At 40.4% G+C, this 10,685-nt stretch overlaps 1 protein-coding gene across 4 annotated transcripts; it reads right to left on the minus strand.

The window, feature by feature from the left end:
• Positions 1-3,301: 3,301 nt before the first annotated feature.
• Positions 3,302-9,848, minus strand: LOC113127463 (poly(rC)-binding protein 3-like). Of its 4 annotated transcripts, none has more exons than XM_026302066.1 (12): positions 9,774-9,848; positions 9,578-9,601; positions 9,445-9,477; positions 9,237-9,353; positions 8,374-8,505; positions 7,853-7,981; positions 6,992-7,066; positions 5,718-5,759; positions 4,832-4,910; positions 4,294-4,346; positions 3,717-3,886; positions 3,302-3,356 (listed from the first exon to the last, which is right to left on the minus strand). In XM_026302066.1, the coding sequence occupies exons 1-12, from the start codon at positions 9,846-9,848 to the stop codon at positions 3,302-3,304; spliced, it is 984 nt and encodes a 327-aa protein (XP_026157851.1). The 4 variants fall into 4 exon arrangements, with proteins under 4 accessions (XP_026157851.1, XP_026157850.1, XP_026157849.1 ...); XM_026302065.1 differs by having other exon boundaries at positions 4,832-4,907; positions 6,923-7,066; XM_026302064.1 differs by having other exon boundaries at positions 6,923-7,066.
• Positions 9,849-10,685: the final 837 nt, after the last annotated feature.

The raw sequence follows: 10,685 nt of genomic DNA on the forward strand, positions 1-10,685 counted from the left end.
ACTTTGTCATACAATTATTTGCTATATTCAATCACTATCAAATCCCCTCGGGGACTTTTGCTCAGCACAGGCCCTTGTTAGCTCATGGTTCATCAGGCTTTACCGTGTGCACGGGGTCAGTGTAGACACGATCAGACAGTCACTTTCTGTAAGAAGCAGCAAAGCGAAACCAGATGAGAACAAGTCACAGAAAGAAAAAATGAAACTTTATTTGTTTTTATACTTACCAACACTTTTCAAATTAAAACCTACATAATCACTCACAACTAATATAGATCTGCACATAGCGATTAAATGAACTGAAAATAGTTTCCCCAAACTTCAATACACACAAATAAAAGCTCAAAAACAAAAACATCTTTTTCCTGCTGTTGCTTCCACATGAAAAGTCAGAAGATAGTTAAAAAAAAAGCATATTTCCATCAAGCTACACAGCCCTGTATCTACACTAATAAATAATTGCACATTGCACCCTATTATTGCATTAGTTGCAGTTTGCTTCCAAGTCGTAGTATACTCAGGCATATACACAAATGTAAATACAGTTATTAAACACTGAGTAACACATGAATATTGACGTTATTGAAATCACGCTGCCATTACTTACAACTCAATATTTCTGCTTGTTAAAGTTCATATTACACAACACGATCCATTTTGTCAAATGCACTGTGCTATTAACCATTTGCAACCCTTGATTAGCCACATTTGAAGCAAATACGTGCACTGATAACTGTTGTATAAAAGCCATAATATCACTGAGGATGTTCTTCACAGTAAGCTGGGACGAACACCCTCTTAGCTATTAGCTATGACTGTTTTAAAAAGTTTACCAAAAACATTTCGGCTTGTTCTTTTGACAAACATTCCCACTGAAGTACAAGCTATGACAACTCAAAAAGAAACACAAATCCATAATTTCAATGCTAGCACTACTACTTGAGTTCACACCAAAATGTAAGAATTATTGCAGAATAATCATTGACTATGCATCGTTCAGTATATTGATACAGCATTTGGTCCATTTACAAAATCACATTTATGTCATCAAAGAGCATCATGACCCAAAGTTAAAGGAAAAATCTGACATTTTAATTAATATGCCTCATTGATTTCTTGCTGCCAGGTGAGGATGTCACTACCAGTCACATGTCCGTGTGCTAAATACGAAGCCGCCGCTGAAACGATGAAAAAACAAATTCCATTTTTCATCAGCTCAGCATGTGGTGTGTTTGTTAAAAATGACCATAAGCTAAACAGTAAAGACAGAGAAAGATGGAAAGTCCTCTCATGACTCTTGTTAAAACAAACTCAGTATAGCATCATTGATTAGTAAGCTCTATGTGCTGAAACTGATGGCACGTGTGTCCCTGTTTCCAGCTGCTGGTGGTAGCTTCATATTTAGCACAGAGACAAATATGTAGTATCTCTTGGCAAGAAGTGAATAAGCATATTCCCCAAAGTGCCAAACGTTTCCCGATAGCTAAGTATGAGCTACTGGAAATAAAACCAAAAAAATGGTATGAATGAAGAAATTGAGACACCAAACCTGCAGAGTGTTGCTGTGTTGGACAGTAGATAATGTGATTGGACAATGACATTCAACAGCTGTTTGTATGTGTCAACACTGAATTGAGCTCAGCTGAAGCTCAGAGACTGACTCAAGCTGTCCAATACTATGTAGCGCATTCTCAAATACTTGTTGAAATACTGAATCATACCAATTATCACCCACACCTCCTTCTCAAATGAAATACAAAACTAACTTAGCTTAAGTTTCGTGATCAGCAGACAAAAAGTCGTATGTGCATCACCACACAATAAATAAATACATTTGACAGTTGTCATCCAACCTGTCCTTTTGAAAGAAAAACAGTTGAGTTGTGACAAAGTTGCGGCAATAAAAAGACATTCAAACCTAAAGCATCTAATCAACCGTATGACAACGAAATGAACATGACAAGATGAACAATCGTGAAAAAGAGACTGAGTGGTCACGTCCGCCCAGGCCCCTTGGGTTCCCCCCCAACGAACCCCTGAACATTCCTTGGCCCAAAAAATACCATTTGGGTCCGTCCAAACATTAGGCCACTTTGCCGTTAAGCTTCATTCCCTTGTTTTTGTTTCTTCACCAAATCTTCCACAATTACCCCGAAATCTTTTTCCTAGTGAATCTGGTCAAAGACAAGGGAAGGAAGTCGAAAGGTTTGGACGCGACACTTGGCTTTTAAGTCCCAACTAATTCGTCCCACACAGAGTCAGGCCAGAGTAAAGTGTTGAATAGTCTATTGCATGAGCGTCGCGTAGTCGACTAACGTGCTAAGTCACAGTAGTCCTTGTATAAAACAAATACAGTATAGTAAGTAAACAATCATTTAAAATTTCCCTCAGTGTTTTAGCCACTGATTTTTTTAAACTAATTCCCTTTCATGCATCTATATACTAATAATTGGCGTCGATAGAAGGAGCCTATGGTGGAAAGTTTTTCATTTGGGCAGGGTGTAGGACTGGACGTGTGTAGTCTAAAATACTGAAAAAGTGTTTGGAAAAGAACAGGAGCACAAAGATATGACAACATTTGAGGGTACACGTAACAGGCTTACTCAAATACACAACAATACAACACTGAACATATGCAATATAAGCAATAATGTAAATAAAGGAAATTACCATGAGAAGGGAGGCTCTAGGAGTGATACCATTGGCTTAAAAGGGTCATGTGATGCAGCAAAGAGTCATGGGTAGAGATTGGATTTGTACACATAAAGATGCAAATTGGGACAAAAGCAGAACAGTCCAATTTTTTTTTTTTTCCTTTATAAATGTATTATCAAAATTTGATTATTTGGCTACATCCCACCACCACACACACCGCAGATAGCATCACTGAGCAGCTTTAATATGCAAATAACTACTTTCTACAAAAATGTTCAGTCTTTTACTAGTACTTATACTTAAAATGATGTTCTATGACGCAGCACTGACAGAGAGAAAGAGAAAAGCAATAGAGAAAAAGAAGAATAACACAAGCTGTTGCTAATAAACATTCAACATGCTTCGACAGTTCTCTAAAAAACTAATCAACAGAGATTTTCTTTTTGAATTTTTTTTTTTTTTTTTTAATTTGGCTCTCTGAAATAATAATGAGCGCCCAACCTTCCCTGATCTATAAAGGACTTTGAACCAGGGTAGGGAGGTGGTCAGGGTTTTCAGAGAGCCATAGCCAGAGTCCAAAGGGCTTCACCAGGGTTGTCTGCAGTTGTCACTGGAAAGGGCCAAACGGAGGAGCCAGTCAGGGATTTCAGGATGTGGTCATAGAAGATGGGTCATTCCACATGGCCGCCACGTCTCTGAATCTAATGGAGGGTAATGGAAAAGTAGATTTTTGGCAATAACTCATGGGAATTTCTGTTGTGCTGCTTTGAGTCATGCCCTTAAAACTCTTTCTTGGCATTCTTTGATAAACCAGATACAACACATTTAGAGGGACTCTTTGGTGGATTTTGTTATCCTTGGTGCTGTTTTATGCTCATTAATTCAAGAAATACTCACTTTGTTCACAAACTGAGAACATGTCAGCACTTTGCTGCTTCAAAACATTACCATCAGTGGCATGGCAGCTTCATAGCTGCTTCATGCTGCTTCATGAGCATATGGAGCAAGAAGATTTTAAATTCTGCCTTGTTTTCTGCATTTTGATCTCACCAGACTCTGACCTTGCATTGATGAGGTACTGAGCCAGGCTGATGTTGGCGGGGGTCCCTGTGATGGTGATCTGGCGCTCCGATGACCCTTCCATAGCATTAGCAATTTTGATCTGCGCCCCAGACATCTGACGGATCTCGTTGATTTTGGTTCCCTGGCGTCCGATTATGCAGCCTATTAGCTGGGAAGAAAATGGGGCGGGACTTAGGATGGCCAGAGCATAAAGGAGACGTAGATACCCACATTGGACCTGGACATGGATTTTAAATAATCACCTACAGTTTAAGGTATATTTTGGCAGTGGCAGCGACAAATTAGACCAAGTGCCTATAAATGATCAAAACCGCTGAATCACTGTGAAAGTACATCTGCAGTGGTGTCTACAAAATAGATTTTAAATACTTGGTGATACTCGTGGCAGAAAGTTCTAAACCTGTATGTCCTGTCGCTCTCTGAATAAGAAATTCCTCAGTGTGAATCACAGCACTGTTTTTGGTTTTGTTAAAAATGAAAAGGAGATTTGTTACAACAGCAGCACTTGTCATAATCACAAGCAGATATTTTGCACACTATGACAAATGTACTCACATCATTGGGAATGGTGAGTTCATGAGTACTGGCCTGGTTACTGGCATCCAGACCTGCTGCTGAACACATCAGGAGACAGAGAGAGAGAGGGGTGGGGTGGAAGAGGACATAAAATAGTTTGGCACACTGAGGGAGTGAACAGCATTGATGAAGTGTAGTCTGGACTGTCTATTGACTGCTACCATCCTTACTCTGTCACTGGAAAGTCATAGTCATATGTAGCACATCTCTCACTTGACAATTTAAATTCTACTCTCTAAATGAAAGAACAAGCTGAATCAGTGCGTTGTTAAATAACTGATGCTGAGGGAAAACCAAAAGAACAGACGAAACCTCAACATCTACAAGAGCAGACCACCAGCAGGCCATGTCAATGGCAGTGCACCACAGAGACCATTAGGAGAACGACAAGAAGAAAAAAGAGAAAGGACAGAGACAGAAAGAGAAAAAAGGAGGAAGAGAATGTGTTTTGTCTCTATAGGTAAAAACGAGAGAAGGAGCTTTGGTAAAGAGGGTGGTCGTGTAGGTGGGTACGTACCGGGGAAGGCAGGGGTGGTCTGTCCGAGGGGGGTAAAGGGGGTTTGCTGCATAGCCAACTGGTGGAGCTTGCTCAACTGCTGAGGGGGGGCGGAGGAGGACAGCAGAGCTATGAGGTCATTATTAAAAACACACTCCTGCACGCACACGCACACACACACATATAGGTCTGTCTGAAACACTACAAGAGCAAAGAAAGGATGTGAGGAGAAGTAACAACACAGACAGGTGAAGGATAGAGACAGAGAGAAAGAAGAGCAGAAACTCATGAAGGACTTGGCCTGAGACTGGGGCGCTGAATCAGGAACCTGCTAGTCTGATAGTCAGCGATCGCAATGTCTTCCAGCAGATTATACAAGCATGAAGACTCTGTGCAAGAGACTCAGCTGTGGAAGCCCGACCATGATTCTGGATTTTTCTGACTGTGGTATTTCAGTTTGGGTAAAACTTTCTGGCTGCTCTCGTGTGTCTGCTTTTATAAATCCTAACAAACAACATTTACTGTGTGGGTTTGGGCCATAAACATATTCTAAATTATCTTAAAATGAAGCTTAACCATTGAGAAAACATCATGAAAATTAAAACAAATATGTTTGTTGCTTTAAACTTGAAATATCTAGATAGGAGAAAAAAAAAAAGAAACCACCAGCCACCAGGCCAAGCCCCATGAAGTTAAAAGCCAAACAGAGGGCAGGGAGGCAAAAGTCTGAAAACTGACAAGATACAGGAATTAAATATCATAAAAAAAAGCTGTATTAATATTAACAGTTAATATTAATAAGGGTAGAAAGAGAGTACAAAGAGCCTACAAGTCAAAGAGAGAAATTAAGATTCAGAGACAGAATTACGGAGTGCAGTGTGGACTGCCTGGTGGGGTTAGCACTCACATCTGGATGCGGGATGGCGTACTGTCCTTGAATGGTATAAGCCTGCAAACATGAGGAGAAGAGCTTATTGTTATCTTGTTACATCATCAGAACAAGCACCCAAAAATACTCTTATGTGATTGCGTAAAGTGAATCTGTTCTGACAAAGTAAAACTGTTGAGTCTGTAGAAAAATTAGACCAAAACAAAATATCATACAGGCCATACAGATACAATGATTTATGGCGTTTGTACAACTAGAGCACATACAGACTGATATTTGCATCGAAATTTATCATATGACTAGAAAGCCATGCACTGACGACTCCCTGCCATGCTGTCCTGTAATTCATTAATCAGATCCAGTTGAACTAAACCAATAAGGAACAACTCGGACAGTGGGGAGGTGACGGGGAGGGTGAGGAGGACACCAGAGCAGTGGCCCCGAGAAAGACGAATGTGACTTTAGAGGGGCCACAGAGGTCAGAACTGGGCAAAATTTCATTTCATCAGACAAGACAGTAATCAGAGCTACAATATACTGTACCCAGAAAAGTCACATGTGAAGCCTTTGGGTGACGCTGAAGCAGATTTTTATCCCTGTTTCATAATTTATTGCTTCTATATGGTGCCTGTATTTGCTCTCTTTCTTTTAATAGGATTAATTACTTAGTAAAATAAGGACTGAGTTGATATGAGGCATTTTTCTTAGTATTTGAGCTATAAAATGTGAAGGTGCTGGGGTTAAGCTCATATTGTGATAGTTATGGAGCACTGTGGCTGGTGGAAGTTATTTAAGTTGACTCCTCCCTCCTCTCTCTATGCCCACTGCATATTAGCTTCACTGTTTTTATTCATTTTATCCAGATTTGCTCATTCTGACCCTGTAATGCCTTCTCTGTCCACTAGTCGCCCCCGTTGACTTCTTCAAAAAATCACACAAGGTTCATTTTTTTCTTGGTTACGTCTTTTAGGTGACATTAGCAGGTGATTTTCAACTAAGGTGGTTTTTATTTGACGTGGGTGAATTTCTTCGGACTCACAGGAGTAAACAACAGATTTATTCAGATTCTCTCTGAATGACTGATGCCATTTATCCCAGTTCTGCGGTGAGTGTTTGGGGGTGACAGATGACAGTGAGGGCACAGTAAAGGGCACAGTGGTGGCTTCATGCTAATCAGGAGCAGGTGGAGGAAGGGAGTGAGTAAAACCTGGTGCGACACTAACAGGCAGTGGCTGGTGCTGCAGTAAGAGGCTGAGGTTGGCTGTGGACGCCCCCAGTGGGTCTGCTCTTACCTGGCCACCTGAAAAAATGACAGGGGTGGAGGCAGGCTTGGGGCGGTAGGGGATGGTGGCACCTTTCGGTGGGGACTGAGGAGAGCAAAGGGGGGAGAGAGTGGGGAGAAGAAGGAGTGAGATGTGGAGAGAGTGTTAGAACAGAAAGAGACAAGGAAATAGAGAGAAAGAAAGAAGTTGCATAAAGTGAGACCAAGAGGGGTAGTGCCTTAGGGAAGACAACTTGTGACACTCACACAATTGTGCTCTTCACTGTGTGTTCATGCCGACATAATGTCCAAACTGTGGTTCAGTGCACAACTAAACTTGGATTTACCTGGAGAAGCACTTTCAACTGGATAATGATGACTACATAGTGTATTTCAAAGATCTTTTAAAGCCCGTATTCTAGAGACTTACAGTCATGTCACAAATGTCCTAGTATCCATGGCTGGTGCCATCATGAAGGCCCAATGGAGAACTGGCTGTGCAGATAGTTCAAATTAATGGGGCAAGAAAAAAGAGAGACAACTGCAGAGTGTGTGTGACCCAAAACATTTTCCTAGTTTTGACATGTACATTTTTACAAGCTACTAGTGATAGTTTCTGTAATGTGTCCCAGAAACAGAGCCAGGTCAAAGGCTGCAATGTTGAGGTCAAAGGTTGCAAAATAAGCAGCTATGAAATGACAGTAGCTCCAGATAACACAGAAAATAGACCACATTTTCTTAACAGATACACCAGCTCCCTGATATGATATTAAAAAGCTAAATTAACCTGAAAACGTGTTACTATGAGAAAGCTACTCTATCTTCCAGGTCGGGAATTTCTATAACATCATCTTGGCTTTGTTTTTTTTTTCTCCTCCCCTCCATACTGTACCTCAAGCATCACCACACATATCTGTTTGACACACTGGATGATGGCTTCTGGAGCCCCTGAGATCGTCACTGCTCTCTCGGTGGAGTTGGGCAGCATGTCACCTGCGACCTGGACCTGAGCTCCTGTGGACTGGGGGTAAGAAGGAAACATCAAAACACAAGAAATCACATGCACAATCATTTCTCTTCGATTAATCCTGACTTTTTTTAAACAAGCCAAATGAGCTTTGAGCTGTGCATGTTGGGGATTATGCAGGAACTGAAGCTTACGTGGACCATAAATATGGGATGGGATATGGGATAAATATAAATATAAATAATTTGAATATTCTTGTGGCTGTGCTATTAAGATTAAACATGATCTATTTTCAGTTTCTCGTAAGTGCAGCAGAAGTCTGGCTGGTGAAACTTTTCTGAAACTAGTGTAAAATGGAGCATTTGCTATCATATGTATATAAAGATCATTAGAGTAGAAATAGACAGTGCACATCCAGTGTTGGAGCTGTACTATATACACTCTACCTCTCTCATTTCTTTGATTTTGGAGCCTCCTTTGCCGATCAGAGAACCACACTGGCTGGCCGGAACGACGAGCCTCAGGGTTACAGGGGGTTTACTGGTGGCTGGACTGTTGCTCATGGAGTTGATTATATCCTGAGAGACAGGAGCAGGTTTAATCAATTAATTAGATGAATACTGTGTTTTCTGTGCAGTGTTGGCTTTGTGGAAATCCATATTCATGCATGGACTGTATCCATTCTGCTTTTAACTGGTATTTAATTTGCTTTAGCACAAAAATACCTTCAAAAGTGAAAATTATTTCTTTCTGAGTTTTGAACTGTACTGATCTTTTAAAATCAATCTAAAACATATCTGCTCAGTCCTAGCCCAGGTTTATCTGTAGTGTTTCAGAGACTCTTTGGCTTGGTCTGGGTGTAAGTGTACTGCTGTGGCACCCAAATCAAAACACAGTATTGGCCCACTTTCAAAGGGTGCTGCAAGGTTAGATCAGCACATTTCTGTCCTACATAACAGGTCAAACCTGCTTTGTATTCCATTTGGAAATGAGTCTGTGCAGACACTAAGGTATGCCAGTGGGGTAATGTGTAACTAAAGTACTGTATTTCAGTACAAATTTGACATACTTATACTTGTAGGGACCTTTATTCTTATACCTTCTGCTCCACTGTATTTATTTGACCCTTGTAGATACTAGTTGTTTTACAGATGAAGATATTTTGTGCAGACAAAACATGCAAAGAGTTTGTAAAATGCAATGTTTTGGTACAGATGAAACTTCTTTACTGAATATTCCTAATGAGTACAACAGGAACGATTGATTGTCAAGTTTTATAATAGCTGACACCTAATGGTTAAGACTGTACCTCCTCAAACTTGTAGGCTATCATGGCAAAGGCCTTGAAAATAGCATCTGTTGGTCCGGTGATGGTGACTATCCGTTCAGGGCAGTTGCCCTCTGAGATGTTGATACGGGCACCGCTCTTTAGTGCAGGGAAAGAGAGAAAATTACACAGTTGAGAAAAAGAAAGAGCGTTAATGATAATAGACTGTTTGTAGAAAACATCTACTTACATCTTCACGCATTTTCTTCACCGTCTCTCCTTTCTGGAAGTAAAGGAAAGAAACAATTTTGAGTTGTTGTTTGTGCTTCCTGTAGGCGTAATTGTGCTTTACATGGTCTGCTTGTTGTGTTGGTGATAAATACCTTTCCTATGATGCTTCCAACCTCCTGTGGAAAACACAAAAAAACAATTATAGTGCCTTTGTGCCACAGGGCCCTTGAAATGAGCTGTTTGTTCTTGGCAGATATTTGGAAATAAAAGCACAACAACAAAGCTACAGAATGGGGAATTGGATTAATTGCAGACTAACATTTCTGTGTTTTGTTTTGTTTTTTGTACCTTTCCATGCATCAGCAGCCTGATGGTGAGGGTCACATTCAGTCCACCTTCTGATTGGACCTTGATGGGCTCCATGTTAGGATTAGATGTGAGGCAATGAGGGGCCTGGTTGTGAGAGAGAGAGGAGTTCAAGGGCCAACACGAGTGTGATGGTAGAGTCAGCCAACCGGTCACCTAATGAGTACAAAAGATAAGTAAAAAAATAAAGCTGTAGATCCTAAGCCCAGTCTGAGACTGAGGCACCTTACGAGTCAGTATTGAAAACACTTTGTATGTTAATATTCATTAATCATCTAACAAATAAATAATATAATCAGAGCAGCTTCCACTTATTGTTTTAGAAATAATAAAGAAAACAGGATCAACACAGTTAAACTGGATCCCCAGAGGCAGGAACTTGTCAGCCAGTTCAGCAGAGTAGCTCCCTGATATGTTTTTAATAGTCTCTAGAGCCCAGTGGTGGCACGGGGGAGTGAACAGTAGGATTTAGGCACCCAGTCAATATTTATTAATAGATCATATCATTATTGGTTTTCAGCTTATATGTCAAACTATATGGAAAATCACCAAATGTAGCTTTGTTTAATTTAGTTTTAGGGACTTCATTATTTTAGTTGTGTGGTTATATGTTACATATTTCTCATTATTACCTCAGGGAAAACAACAATATGCTATAGTCACAGGATGATTAAACCCACTGTAGAAAATATGGCCCAACAATTGAGTAATAGTTTCTAAAATGTAGGTTTTTGCTTCATACAAAATGAAATATGGGCCTGATGCCGTACACAAACGTTTGCAGTAAAAGCTGTTGAAATGTAGGTCAGTCATGAGATGAGCCATCAAATGTTGAGCACCATATTTATTTTTATCAAGCCTGTTTCATCTGCATCCCCTCTAACTCTGCCTGAC

This window comes from Mastacembelus armatus, chromosome 2 (assembly GCF_900324485.2).
Source record: "Mastacembelus armatus chromosome 2, fMasArm1.2, whole genome shotgun sequence".
NCBI lineage: Eukaryota > Metazoa > Chordata > Actinopteri > Synbranchiformes > Mastacembelidae > Mastacembelus > Mastacembelus armatus.

What these genes read in the sequence shown, in the direction of transcription:
- LOC113127463 (XM_026302063.1), bottom strand. Translation starts at nt 9,848, where the DNA reads ATGGAGCCCATCAAGGTCCAATCAGAAGGTGGACTGAATGTGACCCTC. An exon ending in TGCAGCACCAGCCACTGCCT is followed by an intron (nt 5,760 to 6,922) that starts GTTAGTGTCGCA and finishes TCATGTTTGCAG; the next exon opens with GCTTATACCATTCAAGGACA. An exon ending in ACGCCATCCCGCATCCAGAT is followed by an intron (nt 4,911 to 5,717) that starts GTGAGTGCTAAC and finishes GCCCCCCCTCAG; the next exon opens with CAGTTGAGCAAGCTCCACCA.